Source organism: Diabrotica virgifera, chromosome 5, assembly GCF_917563875.1.
Source record: "Diabrotica virgifera virgifera chromosome 5, PGI_DIABVI_V3a".
NCBI lineage: Eukaryota > Metazoa > Arthropoda > Insecta > Coleoptera > Chrysomelidae > Diabrotica > Diabrotica virgifera.
Window position 1 is genome coordinate 90,156,672 of NC_065447.1, and position 21,822 is coordinate 90,178,493.

At 33.6% G+C, this 21,822-nt stretch overlaps 1 protein-coding gene across 1 annotated transcript in view; it reads right to left on the minus strand.

Moving 5' to 3' along the window:
• Positions 1–241: 241 nt before the first annotated feature.
• The window catches only part of LOC126884288 (prostaglandin reductase 1-like), an 84,682-nt gene continuing 63,101 nt past the window's right edge, over positions 242–21,822 (minus strand). Inside the window, exon 6 of the mRNA XM_050650222.1 lies at positions 242–490. Coding sequence (XP_050506179.1) covers positions 261–490 — 230 coding nt within the window. The 3' untranslated portion in view covers positions 242–260. The remainder of the gene's footprint in view (positions 491–21,822) is intronic.

The following is a 21,822-nucleotide window of genomic DNA, read 5'->3' on the forward strand; positions in this document are numbered from 1 at the left end:
ATCAAACGTAGGTGGTCTAGAATTATTGCTCCATGTTTCATATCATTGGTAACTCAGCCAGTGTTGAAATGATTCACACATTTCAAAACGGGGTAGATAACTTTATTTATTGGAATTACTATTTCTCAAAAGATTTAAAAATACAATTCACATTTCAAATGTAATACCACAATTATATTGAATTTGCTTTTTAAAGGCCTTAAATAGTAATCCTTACATATCTCAAATAAATGAAAACATAAATAATTAACTATATTTTATTATACTTTTACAATGGCTTTTCCGGTGTTTTCTCCTTTCAACATGCCAGTGAAAGCTTTGAACATATTTTCGAAACCTTCAGTGACAGTCTCATGGTATTTGACTTTACCCTGTTTGATCCATTCCAAATTTTGTTTAATACCTTCCATCCATCGGTTTTCCCATCGCCATACGACGAATCCTTTCATTATAAGTTGTTTAAATGCAATTGAAGGTTGGACAACCGGAGCTAAAATACAACATATGTCATCAAAAAGTAAAATTAATATAAAAATACATAATAGTATTTGTGTTTTCTGACAGAATTCCCCTGCCCGAACATGTTCGAACCATAAAAATTGAATTAACAAATGTTTAATTTGAATAAACTAAAACAACATAGCCCTTATACAGTATGTCCCTGTAAGTTGTATCCATATGGAAAACTTTTTTATTATTAATTTTTCGAAAAAAAATTTTTCTTCATAAAAAGCTCTGCATGGTCCAAAACCTAAGATTTAACCATCAAATATCAAATTTTTTGAATATTATACGAGGTATGTCAAAAAGTTTGAATTTCACTCAAGAGTAAAGTATCTGTATTTTTCACAATATTGAAAATTGCTATTATGAAAAGTTGTTTGGAATTAAAAACTATATTTTAATATGCAATTACATCCTTCTAAGTGAAAAAATTTTTTTTTTGAAAATTATGGATAACACATTATTTTCAGTTATTTCAATTCTGATAACTCTTTTATTATTAATTTTACGAAAAAAAGTGATTCTTAATAAAAAGTTCTGGATGGTCTAAAACCTAAAATACAACCATCTAATATCAAATTTTATCAATTTTATACGAGGTATGATCAAAAAAGATAAATTTAGATCAAAAGTACCTTTATAGTTCAGAATATTTCAATTAGAAGGATGTAATTACATACTGAAACATGTTTTTTAATTCTAAATAACTTTTCATAATAGCAATTTTCAATATTGTGAAAAATAAAGCTACTTTACTCTTGAGTGAAATTCAGACTTTTTGACATACCTCGTATAATATTCAAAAAATTTGATATTTGATGGTTAAACCTTAGGTTTTGGACCATGCAGAGCTTTTTATGAAGAATAATTTTTTTAGTAAAATTAATAATAAACAAGGGTGCCGGAGCCGTTAGTACTCATCCGCTATGAGAGAAATTTTTTGGAAAATACGAAAATATACATTATTTTAAGCTATTTTCAAAAAAAAAAATTGCGGATTATCCATTAGTTTAAATAATAAAAGACTTTGAAAATTGGATTTTATACACTTTTTTAGACCGCCATATTGATAATTACATGTGACGTTGCTGGATGTTGCCAAATCTATAAAAAAGTTTTACAAGTAACAAATATAGACGCATTTTTAACATTTTAAGTGGGAAAATGGACCTAACCTAACCAAACCTGGACCGTACGGGCATCGGTACAGGAGGGATTTTTTTCGATTTATCTTTGAAATTTAGGGATTTCAAAGTATAATTTTTATATTTATTACTAGTGCCACCTACTATGTAGTTAATTTATTTATTAATTATATTTATTAATAATAAAATTATTTTTTTCATTTTAATTGTGGCTTATTTCCCATATAAATAATTAATCATAAAAATGCCACAAGGAAATAGCTTCAGAACAATACTATGTAGTAATTAAAAAATTCAAATTTAACAATACAGTTTTCTTCAACTTTGTTGGCGTTTAATGTTGTGTTACAAATTGACAGCTGACAATGACATTTTCTTCTTTTTTTTGTTAATATTGACAGCTGACAATGACATTTTCTTCTTTTTTTTTGTTAGGACACAGCTGACAAATGGTAATGGCAGTTTCTTCGTTTTCTGTTGACATTGACAGCTGACAAATGGAAATGACAGTTTTTCTTTTTTTTGTTGACGTCGACAGCTGACAGTGACATTTTCTTCTTTTTTTGTTGACATTGACAGCTGACAATGACAGTTTTTTTTTGTTGACATTGACAGCTGACAAAGGGTAATGACAGTTTCTTCTTTCTACTTTTTTGTTGACATTGACAGTTTCTCCTTTTTTTGTTGACATTGACAGCTGACAATGACAGTTTTTTTTTGTTGACATTAACAGCTGACAATGACATTTTCTTCTTTTTTTGTTGACATTGGCAGCTGACAAATGGTAGCCGGTAATGGCAGTTTCTTCTTTTTTTTGTTGACATTGACAGCTGACAGTGACATTTTCTATTTTTTTTGTTGACATTGACAGCTGACAAGGACAGGTTTTTTTGTTGACATTGACAGCTGACAAATGGTAATGACAGTTTCTTCTTTTTTGTTGACATTGACAGTTGACAGTGACATTTTCTACTTTTTTTGTTGACATTGACAGCTGACAATGACAGTTTTTTTTGTTGACATTGACAGCTGACAATGACATTTTCTTCATTTTTTGTTGACATTGACAGCTGACTAATGGTAATGGCAGTTTCTTCGTTTTTTGTTGACATTGACAGCTGACAAATGGTAATGACAGTTTCTTCTTTTTTTGTTGACATTGACAGCTGATAATGACATTTTCTTCTTTTTTGTTGTTATTGACAGCTGACAATGACATTTTCTTCTTTTTTGTTGAGATTGACAGCTGACAATGACAATTTCTTCTTTTTTTGTTAACATTGACAGATGACAATGTCAATTTCTTCTTGTTTCTGTTCTCTCATACACGGAATAGTAAACAATTATATGTTTATAATATTAAAATAATTAAAATCAGCTAATCATTTTCGTCACAACAAAATGCCATCATCAGAGCTTCGTCTCATAGACATAAAAACCACATAGAAGATTGGGCATTTTACAGTCCGAGAAGACAACCTATTGTAATCAAAATTTATTCTAATCAAAGCTTAATCTAAACAAAACTTAATCTAACCTAACATGAACAAAACTAATTAAGATGAAACATAATAGTGGGTGTACTTCTCCTACGGAGGAATACACATAGACATCCTACGAACGTCTGTAGGTAACAATACATAGACCCCAGGTCTGGGGTCGTGCAGACCCCAGATTCTGGATCCTTGAAATACTTGCTGTGATCCACAGTTTTGTGAATGTAGCCACAGTTTTTCAAATTGGAATAACCTTTCCACTGGTCAGTCCAAATCTCACTACCTTCCCGGACGTGTTTTTTTTATAATTCCCACTAATACCTCGCCTGTTCTATTCTCTACATATGTAACATACCCCCTTTATTAATTAAAAAACAAATTTTCAAATTTCAAAGATATTTTGATTTAAAAATGAATAACCATTTTCAATTTCGTTGCAAAACGAAAATACAGCCGAACCATATTCCAGTCCAATCAGAGAGTGCTGCAAGCACCTCTACCGGTTTCGAAACTTATTAGTCTCTCATCAGGAGGCACATATGCTGCTCTCCCTGATCCAACCAAAACAAACCCCAGCGTGCAGTCCCGAATTGCAACGAACGAAATGGCATAGATGCCCTAGCGGCAACTGCTAGCAAAAGACTAAGTTTTCACTCTAATGGCATATAACATATCCCACCAGAATGAAAACAATTTATTTAAATTACATCAATATTTGAAACAGAAAACCCTACGATAAAAATTGGCAACCTAGCACAGTCGCTGTCGAATGTCGATCTAAATGTCATAAACATTTTGTGATTTTGTGTTTGTGAACTTGATTGCAAAAATGTTGACAGAGAGAATTTAAAATTTTGTTGGATTATAATATTTTCAATATAATCCAGTATTCTAATAAAAAATAATGAACTATACCGCACTAATATGGATTAATAAGGTATAAATAAAAGGTCAGTACCTACAAATATAAAATATACACTTCTATTTATTTGATATATACACAAAATTTATTTACATGAACTTCAAAACACCGCTCTCTATATACAATATTCTAAGTTCCTTAACGGAAGAATCAGTCAATGTAATTATGCGTTTTCTTGCAATTAACCAAATAAGCTTATAAACTGCAATGCGTTTTCTAGCAATTAACAAAATAAGCTTACAAATTGCAAGGCTCAACTGTTTATATGTATCCGTGTTATATTATGTTGCTATTTGTCATTTAATTTATGATTTAATTTTTAATCATACTTAACCTGACCCAATTAATCTCATTTAATTATAATCATCACACCTCATCAAAAGCTTCCTTACAAGAACATAGTCAGCGATTTTGGTATGGCTTAGAGCCAGACTACGTCAAGATCGCTTATAAATCGTGCTGGTAATCGCCTTGCAGCGAAACCAAAAACAAAAAAGAAGAAGAAGTACACTTCTATTTGGTGAAAATATGTCTGAAATTAGTAAGGTTATGTATGGAAAAAACCAATTTTCAAAGTTGATTTTTATTTAAATGAATGGGTAATCCGCAAATTTTTTTTGGGAAAATAGCTTAAAACAATGTATATTTTCATATTTTCCAAAAAATTTTTCCCGATGCGAAATAGTACTAACGGCTCCGGCACCCACAACTGATTCATATACTGCATAGAATCGATCATATTCCAGAGGATAATGAAGAGCCGAAGAGCGACCGATTTTGCGTAGCAGAGCGTTTTCTCTTTTGAAAGATCTTGAAAAAGAAACAGAAGATTTTGTGGATCCCACTACTGTTCCTGCTCAGCTTAGTATGATACAGCAGTCATGTTTTGATGGAAATATGAGTGCGTCGACAAGTATTTCTGTAGCACCCACTCGTGGACAAATACCCATATCTGGAGTTCCAACACCCATATCTGGTAATTTTCAATTTTTCATCCTATCTTGCCGAATAAGTGGGATTGTAAGTTTTCGGGTAATAAGAAAGGTTTATCAATAAATGCATTTTTAGAACGTGTGGAAGAACTTAGAATAGCGCGTCATGTATCTAAACAAGTTCTTTTAGAATCTGGTATTGGTTTGTTTACAGATAAAGCTTATCAATTTTATTAAGCATATCGCAATGAAGTAAGTACGTGGGACGAGTTCGTCTCTTTATTAAAAGAAGAATATATTCCTCCTTATTTTATTGAAAAGCTCTTAGAAGAAATCTGCAAGAGAACTCAAGGTCCAGATAAGTCAATTGGTGTTTATATTGTTATTATGTTAGGTTATTTTGGTGGACCAACTTGACCAATCTCTGAAGAAGCTAAACTTCAAATTTTGCTTAGGAATATTCTGTCATTTTATGAAACCCAACTGGCCTTGGTAGACGTCACTTCTATCTCTCAAATGCGTTCTTTAGGTAGGAAATTAGAGGTAAGAAAAGCAGCAGTAGAAAATTTCGTTCCTTCTTCCACAAAATGTAGCAGTTTCGAACCTGATTTGGCATAAGCAGAGGTAGTTTATAAGGTGGATTTATGTTCAGTATCTGCTGGTTGTGACGGTTCTTCATCTGTAACCCAGCCGAATCAATTAGTTTGCTATAGGTGTAATTTACCAGGACATTATGCCAGAGGATGTACGATTAAAGTTGAGAACTTTTGCTATAGATGTAAGAAAGCTGGTGTAACTGTCATAACTTGCCCTAATTGTAGTAAAAAGGGAAACCGGTTAATAATTTTAAGATTTTATTAGATTTTGTGTTAGAGCATGCTGTAGGTGATGAACGTCCTTATGTTAGTGTAGAAGTCTTAGGTAAGTCTCTTTTAGGATTATTGGATTCAGGAGCATCGAGGACTATTATAGGTAGTAAAGGATTATCTGTTATTAGAGATTTAGGTCTTTCTGTAGATAGTAGTCGTAGAATAACTTGTGTAGTAGCTAATGGAACCCGTTGTGAATCTGTTGGGGTAGTAGAGCTACCAATCAAGTTGAAAGATAGGTTTAGTTTAATCGAAGCCCTTGTTATTCCTGATGTACCTCATTTATTAATACTTGGTGTAGAATTTTGGTGTGGAATGGGTATAGTTCCCGATCTTAGGCAAAGTGGTTTGGTCATTCACTAATGAACCGATAATTGTTAATGCTGTGAGTCAAGTGAGTAGTCAAAGTGTTTTGAGTCCTTTGGAGAAGTCCCGTCTTCAAGCTGTGCTTGATAGAAATATATATTTACTAGGTAAGGAGCTTGATTGTGCAAAAACCACTGAGCATGTAATTGTAACAACTGGTGCTCCTATCCAGCAGCGTTATTATAGGGTAAACCCAGTAGACCAAAAACATATAGATAACGAGTTAGACGAAATGTTGTGACTTGGAATTGTGGAGGCATCAAAAAGTCCTTGGTCTTCCCCAATATTATTGATTAAAAAGAAAGATGGTGGATAGTTATCCATTGCCACTTATATCGGATATCCTTGCCAAATTGCGTGATGCTAAATATATTTCTAGTATGGATGTAAAGTCGGCTTACTGGCAAGTAAAAGTGGCTGATGACTCGAAACAGTACACTTCTTTCACTGTTCCAAATAGAGGACTGTTTCAGTTTCTTCGCATGCTGTTTGGACTACACAATGTCCCGGCTACGTGGCAAAGATTGATAGACAACATATTAGGTCATGATTTGGAACCCTATGTGTTCGTGTATCTAGACGACATTGTGACAGTAACTCAAACATTTGAGGATCATCTAAGAATATTGGATAAAGTGTTCAAACGTCTTAGGGAAGCAGGCATCACTATTGGTGTTGAGAAGTGTCAGTTTTGTAGACCTGAGTTGAAGTATCTGGGGTATTTTGTCGATAGAAATGGTCTACATGTTGATCCTGACAAAGTTAAAGCCATGCTTGATCTTCCTGTTCCTTGTAATGTATCAGAAATACGTAGGGTTATCGGCACGTTCTCTTGGTATAGACGTTTTATTCCGGATTTTTCTTCTGTTTTGGCTCCGATAACTGCTCTTCTCAGAAATAATTCTAAAGTTCAATGGACAGATAATTGTGATCGATCGTTTAAAAAGATTAAGGAATGTTTAGTTCGCGCCCCTATTTTAAGTTGTCCGGATTATGGGAAGCCTTTTGTTGTACAGACAGATGCCTCTGGTTTTGGAATAGGCGCTTACCTTACTCAACTTCATCCTGATGGCGAACGAGTGATTGCTTATTTCAGTCGCTCACTTACAAGACAGGAGCGAAATTATTCCACGACTGAAAGAGAGTGTCTTGCGGTATTATGGGCAATTGAGAAATTGAGACCTTATTTGGAAGGCGTTTCTTTTACAGTGATTACAGATCACTACAGTTTATTGTGGCTTCAGAATTTACAAAGTTTGAAAGGTCGTTTGGCTCGCTGGTCGGTACGGCTACAGCAATATGATTTCAAGGTATTGAATCGCAAGGGTAAATATTTGGTGGTTCCGGACGCATTAAGTAGATCTGTTCCGGTAATTGATGTTGTGGGTTTACAGGACAATGTTATCGAACCCGTGGATAATTTATTTGAATAAATGGAAGGTAGCAGCGGGAGATGATAGTTGGTACATGACGATGATAGGTAGGGTAGAACGGGATCCTCGTCAACTAAGTAGATGGAGAGTAACATCTGATTTATTGTGGAAACACACACCTTCTGCCTACTCTGAATTAGAACCTGCGTCGGATTCATGGAGATTAGTAGTACCAAAGAAATATCGAATGGAAGTTATGCCCAATTGTCATGAACCTGCCACCTCGGGACATTTTGGTTTATATAAGACTTGTGCTAGAGTTAGTGAAAAGTATTATTGGCCTAAGATGAGGTCAGATATTGTTAAGTATGTTGGTCGTTGCAGAGTGTGTATCCAACATAAAGTATCTCAAAAGCCTCCTTGTGATAAGATGGTGTCACATTCAGAAGCTCACAGGCCATGGGAACTTATCTCTGTGGATTTTCCGGGTCCCTTCCCAAGCTCGACTAGTGGAAATAGTTTTTTGTTGGTAGTGACAGATTATCTTAGTATATTTTGCCTTTTATCTCCGTTGAGGTCTTCCAAAGCTAGTAAGTTGGTTGAGAAATTAGAGCACGAAGTATTTCTTATATTTGGTGTCCCCAAAACAATTATTTGTGATAATGGCTCGCAGTTACATGGTAAGGAGTTTTCTAAATTGGTTGATAAGTATAAATGTAAGATTAAGTTTACTGCTAATTACAACTCTAGGGAGAATCCCACTAAACGCAAAACCCAGTTATTAAGACCATGATTGCCATGTATGTGTCGGATAATCATCGGACTTGGGATGCACATATTAGTGAGCTCAGTTGTGCTAATCGTACGGGAAAACATAAAGGAACTAAGCTTACTCCATATTTTATCAACTTTGGTCGAAACATGATGTTAAGTGGTGAAGACTATACAAATAAAGAACTACTTGCTGTGGAAGATGGTATACAGTTGGGTGACAGTAGCCGCAATGAATACTTTAAAAGGATGTTCGCAGATGTTAGAGAGCATTTAGAAGTAGCTGGCTGAAAAAGTTGTAATAGGTACAATCTTAGGAAGCGAGATGTGGAGTATCTGTCAAACCAGCTAGTGTGGCGTCGTAATTTTGTTTTATCAGAAGCTAGCCAGTATTTTCCTAAAAAGTTGGCACCGAAGTTTGTTGGGCCTTACTATCTTAAAAAAAGAATCTCACCATGGACTTAGGGTCAAGGGGACAATAGGAGCTTAGGGATGCTAATTATAAATTTTCAGGTGTCTGGAACCTTAGAGACTTGAAACCAGAACCAGGTGACGACGAGAAGTAAGTTACAGTTGAGTCCGCGACTCTTTACCCGTGCGTCATTAATACCTGGCGAGATAAAACACATACTTTTTATCTAGCATCATTCTCTTCCACGCATCAAACTCATGACAAACCAGCTGCCGTTTGTTATTAAGTAAAAACACATGTTATTTTTATGAACCATCTAGACTCAGTGCATTGAAAAGAGATAGGTACAAAAAAAGACGATTCGGTATGTTTTCATATTTTAAGCACAATTTGTTTGACGTTTCTGCTTTGTTTACTTTTGTGGCTGTCAGTCAATAGAATTTTTTGCGGTTTTTGTCGAATTTTTGCGTTTTGAAGTTGCTTTATATTACACAAACAGTTGTTTTCACAACTAATTTTATATTGGGCTTTGAAATTTTAAGGTAAATAATTATATTTTGGCAATTAATATTTAAAATATACAAAGCTAACTTCATTCACACAGTAAAGAAATGATTGTGTTTAGATTTCCGTCAAAGTGAATAAATTAACAAAAATAAAATATATTATTGAATTTTTTATAAATTGTTTATTTATTTATTAATCAATAATAATAAAAGAATTGATTAAGCTACTTCAAATGTAGCTGTAATTCTGCATAAAAATTTTGAAGCAAAACTTACATTTGACATTCTATATATTTGATAACGTCAAATTTTATAATAAAACCCGTAATAGGAACAGTAGCCACTTTCTGTCAGTTGTTGTTGCTTAAATGCTTATTTCGTATGCTTTAAATGATGACGCACGGGTAAAGACTCGCGGACTCAACTGTATACAGGTGCAAGAGAGATTTTCGGGGAAAACCTCTTGTAGAAAGGGGGGAGTTGTTACGTTTTAAAAATTCAATCATCTATATATTATTTTCATTAATAAGATTATTCTACTTTCCCATATCGTTTCCCACATTTCTCCTATTTCCTTAAATAAATATGCCAATAGATAGCAGACGTTGAATTTGGCAAGGGTTGTCATGGATACGTTACGGTACGTCACCTTGACAGTCGTCAATTCTAAAATTGGGGTGCTACTTGGAACATAAGTTTTCAGGCAATTGATCTCGGATATGTCACCCTCATTGGGGATATCGGCCTGAACTTTTGTTAATTGAACTTCGCATATTGTAGTGTTGCTGTAGGTACATTTTGTCTAGTTGTTAAGTTCACACTGTATAATACGAAACCTATTTCCAAGGCACCATTTTAGATAGATGCCGTGACGATTCCTGAAGCCATTCTAAAGGAAAAGAACATCAGGTATATCTAATTCGATTTCTTAAGCACTGCAATACGTGCATTGTTGATTTTCGAGCTTTTTATTTATGAGTGTCTCTGAGAGTTGTTATTTTTTTTTTATTGCATTTATTAGGCCTTAAACCATATAATAGATAGGGGTAGAGTTATTGGTGGCAAATACTCTGTTGTGTAAAGTAGAAGAGTGTATATTTGTATCTGTACCCCCTTGAAAACCCTTCTGGCCAAAGGTTAGTATAAGATCTTCTATTGTTTTCTTATTTATTAGTTGATATAGAATTTGAATCGTTGCTCTGACGTCATTTTGAAGAAATCTACAATAATTTACTGTTTTAATTTTTTTTTTCTTATTTGACATTGATACTAAAATAGTGATACTAAAATGAATTATTTCTCTGACGTCATTTTCAGTCAGTTTTTAGTTTTTATTTTAATTAATTTATTAGTTGCTGTAGTAGTAGACGTCATTTTGACAGTTTAGGTTAACTTAAACTGTCAAAGTTAAATACAAAGTTTAACACCTTAAACTTAAATACAAGGAGATATTCTAATACTATTTTTCTCTTTTTAGGTTCTCCATTTACTTTCAATTTCTTCTTGCAATTTTTAGTTTCGTTGTGTTTGCAATTGTTTGATCACGTAGTTAATTCGTTACTGGTTACTCTTTTTATTGGATACATCGCTGGATACCTCACCACAGATTTAGGATAAGGATTTTTTGAATTTTTTTATGCGTTCATGTTCATTAGGCTTTATTAATTTTAGTTTATTTGTGAGTAGCACCTAGTGCGTTTTCGGTTTGTTATACTGGTTTGTGTTTTACAGCGGTTCCGCCTGAGCTCACGCGACACTTTAAGTTTCGGTTAATTTTGAGGGCTGAAGCCCTATTTGCTTCGTCGCAACTAGTTACTTGGTAGGTTATCGTTGTGGTTGTTCAATATTGTTATGTTTTCTTCAGTTTATTCTATTATTAATTATTTCATATTTATTTACAGACTTAATTTATTGTTTTTTTATTTATTTATTATTAATAGATAATTTTTACGTGAGGTATCGTCTAATTTCATTTGTTCCATACACCACATGATTGCTACTGAAACAATTTGGTAGGTTTGGAGTTGCACAGTTGCAGTCTCCTTTAAGGTTGAAAGAGAAGTCTCAACGAACCCCGCCATCTCCACTTGAGTATAGCGGGCTACGCCTTTGTTTTCATCCGACAGCCGGTGTAGTAAGCATGCACTGTTATCTTTAATGGCAATTACGGTTCATTCTCTTTAATTCTTGACTAAACTGGAAAGGTGGCGCCACTAAAGACTTTTCCAAATGCGCATGTCATCGCATCTGCTGAAACTGCAACAGCGTTGCCACATTTAGTAGATTTCTACTTTTTTGGTAGATTTTTGATATTGTTTAAAAAATTCTAGTATATAGGCAATATTTTTTAGTAAATTTTTGGTATATTTCAACATTTTGTTACGACTGACATAAAATTTGATTTTTATAGTATTTACCCCATTCCTAAATTAGTTTTCAGACATTTTGTTATAATTTCCCAATGTCATTACCGAAAATAAGATTCAGGACGTAGATGATGAATTTAAAAGCCGCGTCTCACCATCAAATAATTTGATCAAACAGTTTGAGCAAACTCCGGAAGTACGTCAAAGTGAAGGCCGCGTCCCACCATCAAATAAGTTGATCAAACTGGTTTGAGCAAACTGAAAGTGACAGTTAGTGACGTCACATCCTGAGTGTTCATTGTGGATAATAATGAAAAATTTTAATTTTAAATAAAGTACAAACAAGTTAGACAACTCAATACAAAAAATTTGATCAAACTAGACTGATAGTGAGAGCACAGATTTTTAGAATTTCAAAAAAACTGCAATTGTGACGTCACTTTGACGTACTTCCGGAGTTTGCTCAAACTGTTTGATCAAATTATTTGATGGTGAGACGCGGCCTTGACGTCACAATTGCAGTTTTTTTGAAATTCTCAAAATCTGTGCTCTTACTATCAAGGCCGCGTCCCACCATCAAATAATTTGATCAAACTGGTTTGAGCAAACTGAAAGTGACAGTTAGTGACGTCACATCCTGAGTGTTCATTGTGGATAATAATGAAAAATTTAAATTTTAAATAAAGTACAAACAAGTTAGACAACTCAATACAAAAAATTTGATCAAACTAGACTGATAGTGAGAGCACAGATTTTTAGAATTTCAAAAAAACTGCAATTGTGACGTCACTTTGACGTACTTCCGGAGTTTGCTCAAACTGTTGGATCAAATTATTTGATGGTGAGACTAGTTTGAGTCTAGTTCAGTCTAGTTTGATCAAATTTTTTGAATTGAGTTGTCTAACTTGTTTGTACTTTATTTAAAATTAAAATTTTTCATTATTATCCACAATGAACACTCAGGATGTGACGTCACTAACTGTCACTTTCAGTTTGCTCAAACCAGTTTGATCAAATTATTTGATGGTGGGACGCGGCCTTTACAGAGAAATGAAACTGGATTCTGGTGCAGTTTCAACAAACTTGCAGATTTCAAGTAGCAGTGCAAGCAGTATATCAGGTGTTATTGAAGAGTTATGGCATTCGGTGAGCCTATTAGAAGCTAACGATGGAAAACTAAAATATCTTAGCATATGTAACTTTGCAAAACAAAAAATGTTGTGTTTACGTGTTTCCAATGTAAAATGCGAAAGAATTGTGTGAAGAATTTGATCCCGACATGCAGAAATCAGTGGATGACAAAATATTATATACAAATAATAAATATGAAACTGACAAAAATTAATTATAGTTTTTTCCCAATTAAAATCTAAAAAAGTTTGGTTTTTTTACAAATATTCATATTATATTAATTTCTAGTTAGTCAGCTGTTGTTTTTATTATAAAAAGTCCTAAATTATATACAAATACGTTAATAAAGTTTTATAGTATATTTTAGTTTTTGATTTAGTAGATTTTAGCTAAACTTACAGACTTACAGTAGATTTTCTAAATAAAATGTGGCAACGCTGTGAAGAAATGTCATTTTATTTTGTCTTGTCAATGGCATCTGATGACTTCGTTGTTTGTTTACATACGTGTTTGGATTTATTTTATTGAATAGTTTTTTTAGTTTGTTTGCAAATGTTTGCAAATCAATGGTGTTTAAATGCTGTGTACCAAACAGGACTGAGAAGTAAGGAATATTCTTTTGGGTTACTTTGCATCCATGTAATTTAAAAATTTTGTGTTTATTTCGGCGCTGCCTAATGTCAGGATTGATGTGTTTATAAACTCGGCAATGTTACAAAAAGATACTGGAAATATTTTAATTTTATTATGAGCTTTAATTTTGGTACTTTCCTGTAAATTGTGCCGTTAATTTTTTAAATAAATATTTTAATTTTTGAATTTTGTTTTTCTACCTTTCGTATTGTATGAACTATATTTATAATTGCAGTAAAAGACTCCATAATGTAATGCAAATTACAAAAAATAATCGCTATTGTAAGAAGCAAATGTCGATTATTTTTATAATTTGCATTATGTTATAGAATCTTGTTTTACTACAATAATTAGCAACAAAGCTTATTTGAACGTTTAAAATTCCCGCCATTGTCGATCTAGTTCATGACTAAACCGGACAGAGGGCGCTGTATACATTGCAATTTTAGGTATTAAAGAGTTGCCTATCTATTCTACTTATTTATACCTTATCTATGGTAGTAAGGTAGCGTCCGTGCACGAGCGGCGAGGCGTTGCACATTTACTTATTATAATAATCCTGTTATTATCTTACAAAAGTGCGCCGACTTTAATTTTTTTAACGAAAGTAATTATTGTGATTCAAGGACTTTCAATTGACACGGACAATCCTAATATACTAAAGAATAAAGTAGAAAGTTTCATAGACAAAGAAATGGGAGTTAAAGTAAGGGTAAACGATGCAAGAAAGCTGGGAGGCACAACATGTCTAGTAGAGTTGGATAATAAATACGAAAAGTCAAAAGTAATGCAAAATAAAATGAAGCTTAACCAGCTAAGGGACAAAATATATGTAAATGATGATCTAACAAAAGACGAAAGGGAAATACAAGCCAAAATTAGAATAATGGCTAGAGAGCAGTGAAACAAAGGAAAAATCACAAAAATAGGGTACCAGAGATTAATAGTAAACAATGAACTATGGAAATGGAACAAGGAAAGCGGGCAATTGGAAAAAATAAAAGAAGACATCTCAAAAAACTAAAATTAGATGCAGACGAAAATGAATCAACAAAGACGACACCGCAAGGAACACGGACACAAAAAAAGGAAATCAAAAAACAAATTAATAAAATAACAGAAGAAATGGTAAAAGCAGCAACTTGGAATATAAGAGGATCCTATCAGGAAGGAAAGCTGAAGCATTTAATAAACGAAGTTAAGAAATGTAAGTTGGATCTAGTAGCTCTACAAGAGACTAAACAATTTGGGCAGGGTAGCCAGGAAATAGACGACTATATATTTTTCAATAGCGAAGGCACTAACAGACTGCTGGGTACAGGTTTTATAATAAGTAAAAAATTGAAAGAATTTGTTTCAGACTTTAAAGCAATTTCGGACAGGATGTGCACTCTCAGATTAAAAGGTAAATACCAAAAAATAACATTTGTTAATATACATGTACCCTCGGAGGAAAAAGAAATGGATCTGAGAGAGCAATTTTAGAGCAAATTAGATGAAGTATATGAGGCTATACCCAGGTATGATATGAAAATCATTCTAGGAGACGCTAATGCCAAAATAGACAGAGAAGAAATATTAATGCCCACTATAGGCAAGCACAGGTTACATCCAGAGACTAACGAAAATGGATATTTCCTGGTAGATTTTGCCAAAGAAAAGGGACTTATAATAAAAAGTACGTACCATCAACGAAAGGACATTTATAAAGGAACATGGAAATCTCCAGAAGGCCGTACAGTCAACCAGATCGACCATGTTTTAATTGAGAAAAACGAAGAACACTGCATAACAAAGGTGATAACATATAGAGGACCTGATATGGACTCAGACCACTATTTGGTCGGAATATGGATGAAACAATTAGTACCAACTCTTCGAAACAAAAAGAGATTAAAATACGAAAGAAACAAACCAATCAGATTACAGACAGAATGTGAGCAAACGTTGTATGGACAAATTATTAACAGCAAATTAGAGAGCATAGTGGAGGAAATGAATGTAGAATGCATGTGGGGAACATTAAAAGATGTAATTAAAGAAGCAGCAAATATTTCCAGCACCATTGACAACACAAAGAAAAAACAAAAAGAATGGTTTGATGAAGAATGTGAACAATCATTGGAAGAACGGGCCAAGCTACGATTAAAAATGATAACTCAAGGAACAAGAGAAGCGCAGCAAAATTACACTAAACAAAGAAATAGAACCAAAATAATACTACGAGAAAAAAAAAGGAAACATTATGAAGCTAAACTGAAAAATATAGAGGAAAGCTACAAAAATAATTAAATAAGGAACCTGTGCCAAGAAATAAAAAATGAGAAACGAGGGAACCAACCGAAAACTGTATATTATAAAGACAAAAATGGAGAAATGATTATTGGTGAACCAGAGATATTAGAACGCTGGAATCAGTACTTTGATGAGCTCCTAAATGGACCTGAAAAGACAGACGATAATAACGAGGAAACAGAGGATCTAGTAAATGAAATACAAAATCAACAGGGTGAAGAGCAGGCTCCGACTATAAGCGAAATTCAGAATATCATCGATAAATTAAAAATGAACAAAAGCCCAGGAAGCGACGGCATAACGGCTGAAATGATTAAATTTGGAGGAAATCAGTTAGTAGAGAAAATCCATAAACTAATTAATAATATATGGGAACAAGAAATACTACCTGAGGAATGGACAGAAGCAATACTGTGTCTTATTCACAAAAAAGGAGATATGGCTGATTGTCAGAATTATCAAGGCATAGCGCTACTAAACATAACGTATAAAATATTTGCTATGCATATTAAAAACAGATTAACAACGAAGGTTGATAAAAGCATAGGAGAATTTCAAAGTGGGTTCAGAAAAGGCAGAAGTACTGTGGATCAGGTCTTCACACTACGGGAAATACAGGCTGAAAATTACGAATGTAATAAAGACACCATGGTTCTTTTCATTGACTTTAAACAGGCTTTCGATCGAGTGAAAAGAAGCGAGTTATTTACAGCATTGCAAGACATGGACGTTTCTCCAAAGTTTATTAGAATTATAAAATTAACTCTCCAAAAACAATGAATAAAGTCAAGATAAACAATACTATAACAGAAAGCTTTGAGGTCAAATAAGGAGTGCGGCAGGGTGATACATTATCGTCTATAATGTTTAGCATATTACTAGAAAAGGTTATACAGGAAGCAAACGTTAATAGAACAAGTCTGATCTACCACAAAAAACATCAGTGCTTGGCATTCGCAGACGATTTGGTAATCTTGGCTAGGAGCAAAATAGAACTTATAGAAACAGTCATGAAATTCGAGGAGAGGGCAGCAACCAAAGGATTGTATATAAATGAAGCAAAAACAAAATATATGAAATGGACAAATAAGCAATTCGTTCGGGGGCAATACATAACAATGACAACAGCGAAGGGAACACAGTATAAATTCGAAGAAGTTGAGAGATTTGAGTACTTAGGAACTGTCTTCACAAGAGATCCTAACTGTGAAGAAAAAATACAAAAGAGAATTATGTCGGGCAACCGCGCTATATTTGCTCTTAATGGGTTGTTAAGAAGTAAAAATATATCACGAAGAGCAAAACTAAGAACTTACAAGACCATAATAAGGCCGAGAGTAACGTATGCTTCTGAAACATGGGCCACAACAAAAAAGCATCAAGAGTTGTTATTAGTTTGGGAAAGGAAAATACTGCGCAAAATCTTCGGTGGGAAAAACTTAAATGGACAATGGGTAAGAAGAACAAATAAGGAACTAACTGAGCTCTATCAAGATCCTAACATACTAGCAGTAATTAAGGCGCAAAGACTTAGATGATTGGACCATGTGCAGAGGATGATTCCATCTAGAATTCCCAGAATGGTACTATCTAGTGCATTGGCAGGGAAAAGACGAAGAGGAAGACCGAGGTCACGATGGAGTAATAGAGTTAGAGAAGATATGAGAAGAATTAACGTAAGGAACTGGGAAAGAAAAGCGACTGACAAAAGGGAGTCGAAAAGAATAGTACAACAAGCCATGGGCCTACTAGACTCGTAGTGCTTACATATTATTAATTATTAAAAAAAGATACAAAAATAACAAATAGAAGAAGAAAGACCAAATAGACAATAATGTAAATTGAAAATTGACGTTAAAGACCGGGCGTCGTGAATATCCATTTTCCTTCGCAGTGGCGTAGCTGAAGATTTGGGGGCCTCCCCGCGACAATTTTTGTGGGCCCCCGTATTATAAACATAACAACTAATAAAAGTATAATTACTAAAATATGTATAAATGGCAATCTTTGGCATTTCTTTCATAAGTATTCATAAGTTAGTGTTCATAGATTTTTTGGGAATAGACATAAAAACCTATTATACATGTGTTTTAATCCGACAAACGTATTAAGTAAGTTGTTGCAATATTATATCTTTTACATTGAAAACATTAACTTCAAAACTCTTTTGTTACAATTTATTTTTTCGTCGCAGCTTAGCTCATCGTAACATTTTTTATACGTTTTATCCGTTTATTTTTAAATTCCGGTATAATACCCAACTATTCTGCTATTCCTGCTGCTTTTGCTAAAGTTTCGGAAAACGAATTTCTCATTTCTCGAACATTATCACCAGTTTTTCCAAAAAGTTGAAAGGCGACCTTTAACTCTGCCGTTTCAGATTGCAAAAGTTTTGATGTTAGATTAATAAAGTTAAGTATCTTAGATTAAATGGTAATGTTAACGATAAATTCAAAATTATTCATAAATACGCTGTAATAATGCATAGCTTCTATTTTTTCATCGTTTTTTTAGATAGCAATGAAATTTTCGTTAAAGATTTATTACTTGTCGGAAAGCTCGACGCAAAGCCATTACAGCGTCATGTCTGGATGGGCACAGGGTTTCACAGAACTTTTTAAGTGTTGGCAAACGCGATGAATCCACATATTACATCCCATCTTTTAATACTTGCACTAAGAAATACATAATATTTTAATTATATCCTAAAAAAACAACTCCTGGACACCAGCAACGGCATCATTCAACACTAGGTTCAGATTATGGGATGCACAATGATCATATTGAAAGCTGTTTTTCAATGTCAGAAGCTTGCCCCATCATACCCTTTTCCTCTGCAGTTGTGTACGGAAAGGTGCTTTGATTGTATAAATTTTAGAATTTCATTTACAAGACCTTCTGCACTTTGGTCTAATATGCGAATAAATCTTAAAAAACTTTCAACAACTTCTGCTTTGGAAGGTAAATTAATTATTTTCATCGCAGGTTATTTTTACATATTGGAAAATAAATCTAAGCTGATCGTGTTTCGAAATATCTTGAGTAGTATCAAGAATTATTGAACAAAAACAACTTTTTTAACTCAATTAAGTAATCAATCCGTTTTCAGTTTCTTGAGCTAGCAAATTTATAACTTCGTTTTGTATTTGGGGGCTCAAGTAATTTGTTTTTTTTTTTTGTATTTTGCTCAAGTAAGTTATTGTTCTTATCGATTAATTTAGCTAAAACAGAATCATATTTAGCTAGTGAACGAACCGCCGACAAAAAATTGCCTTTTTGGGATTCACTTTCATCTAAACTACCAACATGTCCACGAAATGCTAAATTGCACCCGGAAAGAGTAAGAATTACGTCGATTGCCCGTTTCATTACTTCCTTCGAAATTCCCTATTTTGATGCTTATTAGAAAAATATGTTTTGGTCCCCAATTTAAAGAAAGTAGAAGTATTAAGATTGATGGCTTAAAGGGGCCCCTCCTACCGTCGCCCCCCCCCGCCTTGCGGGCCTGTCAGCTACGCCACTGTTCCTTGGTTAGTAACGACAATACCCGGCCTTCAACGACAATATACAAGCTATTGGCCAATTTTGTAAAAAAATATCTTAAAATTAGGGTTTTCATCAATAACCGGTCAATAACGACAGTGGCCAGAAGCAAATGACAAATAATGATAAATAAATAAAATTATCCATGTTGTATTATTTTTAATTTAAAACAACTTTTGAACCACCTTTGCATTGGCAACGCTTGTTTGTAACCTTGACTCCCTAAAATGCTATTTTCCGCCGCAGACTTATTCGCCCCCCCTTTTTTTACTGAATCAGTTATATTTTCCAATCAAAATGAAAACTGAACCAGGCAACCAGGTACCTTGGAGACCATCGCCGACTTGAAATTCGTGCTCAGCGACCCCCAAAACCCTCGACTACCCAGGCAACCAAATAACGTTTCCAAAACATTGAAAAAACGTCATAATTATCACCAAACCACGTCAGTTTATCACGTTTTTTCGACGTCGAAAGTCACGTGAATATGTCCCACCATAACTGACGTCATTTTTATCACATTTTAGATACGTGATATCAAAATCGTAGTTTTTATGTCGCTTTTTTAGATTATTTTTCATTTTATGTTTATAAAAATACACAATAATAATTATTCCTATGGACATTGTTGGTATTGCAATTTTTCATTTAACTGTTTTAAATTTAGCTTATAGGCTAAAAGTAAAACCAAGAAACACTTTATAAAATGCATAGAATTACAATCAAATTAAAATACCCTCAATGCAACCTTATATAATTTTCACTTTTTATATAGGTAGATATACTTACTGTGTCAAAACTGAAACAGCATCATATAAACTAATAAATAATTTATTAACAAATTATCCAGCATAATCGTGAACAACACATAATAATTAGTTCATTAACAGAAAATAAACACCAAAACACCAAGTCTTATTTTGCCCCACAAAGCATGTCAATTGTCAATGCACAAAGCACATAAACAATAAATGAAGTTTGGAGTCAATGTCAAATGTCAATATACAACATTATCAGGGTTGCCAGGTCAGTTTTTACTTTTTCAGTAGTTTTGCTTTAAAAAATCAGTAGAAATCAATATTCTTTTTAGGCCATGTAAATACCTGTGTTATCGGTCACCTGTCAAAATCGGCCACTTGTACTAACGGCCAGTTTCAAAATTCTCCAAACCAATTATATGAAGATTCTCTTATTTAAATAATCCAATAATACCATTCTTCTTCTTAACGGGCCCTATCAAGTCCCCTTGACGTTGGCGATTAACATGGAGAAACTGTCTCTGTCTCGAGCTATTCTAAATAGGTGTTCTGCTTTCTTTATTCCTGTCCACTCCCGGATATTCTTCAACCAAGAGGCCTGCTTTCTAGCAATTCCTCTGCGTCCTTCGATTTTACCCATCATAATAAGTTGAAGAATATTATATCGGTCTCCCCTTATTACGTGTCCAAAATAGGCCATAGGTCACAATAATTATGACGTATTTACGGCCATCTTTATAATACGGACGCGGCCAAATAATCTCGTATTTTTAAAGCCAATTTCATAGAAATTTACCTGTTAATAACGGCCAACATATTATTGTGTTTGCATTTTATCAATCAAAAGCAAAATAAAAATTAAATTAAATTTTTTTTAATAACGCGGGCACATAAATTTGATAGACCCTGTATATTGAGCTGTTTTAAAATTTATTAGAATTTAGTTAGGATGTAAATAGATTTCTCTTTTAACGAGCTTTCCGCGGAACCATTAAAGACTTTTGTGAATAATTAAAGTGAAAAGAACTATGTATTTAGATTTAAAATGGAAAAAAAATGTTTACTGTATAGGTAATTATCAATATTTCTCGAAATTGATAATTGAAAAGAAAGTTGGAATTTTAATATCTTCATTTCAATACGAGTATATGTGGGAGAGTTTCTCCGAAAGTAATTAGGTTTGTCGGAACAAATTTGAGGGTGACTGTTGTTTATCAAATGGAAAAGTCAATGTTTTGATTCTTGGAATGTGGAAGGGGAAAAGATGGATTGGATGATTGAGAGAGATTGAAGAATTATTCACTATGTTGTTGGCAGCGAGAAGAAGCGGTTTTGGACGTGTTAAGTGGAGTAGATAGTTAGCATATATCAGTGGCTGGTTGATAGTGGAGAATAGTGTTGAAAAGTGGAACGAGCGACAGATCAAATCGAGACGAAATACCTCTTTGATTCTGTAGTATTGTGAGAAGGAGAGCAGAGAATTTTTGGAATTTTGTTTGAATCGAGAACGTGTCAAAGAAACACGCTTTGTTGGAGAATTAGTGCTGGTATGCTGACAGTTTTGAAGCTGGACAACGGAGAGAGGCTTTGATGAGTAGCGCCTTTAACATAATCAACGAGGGAGAGCTGTTTGTGGTCACGAGAAGACATCCGAGTGAGGGAAGCAAAAGGTCAGTCAATTTATGTAAAAGAGATTTTTATGTTCGGGAAATAAATTTTTGAGTAAAAAAGCATATGAATTAAAGTTCCAATATTTCAAAATATAAATAGTAAATATAGGTCACCTTGCGAAGACATAAA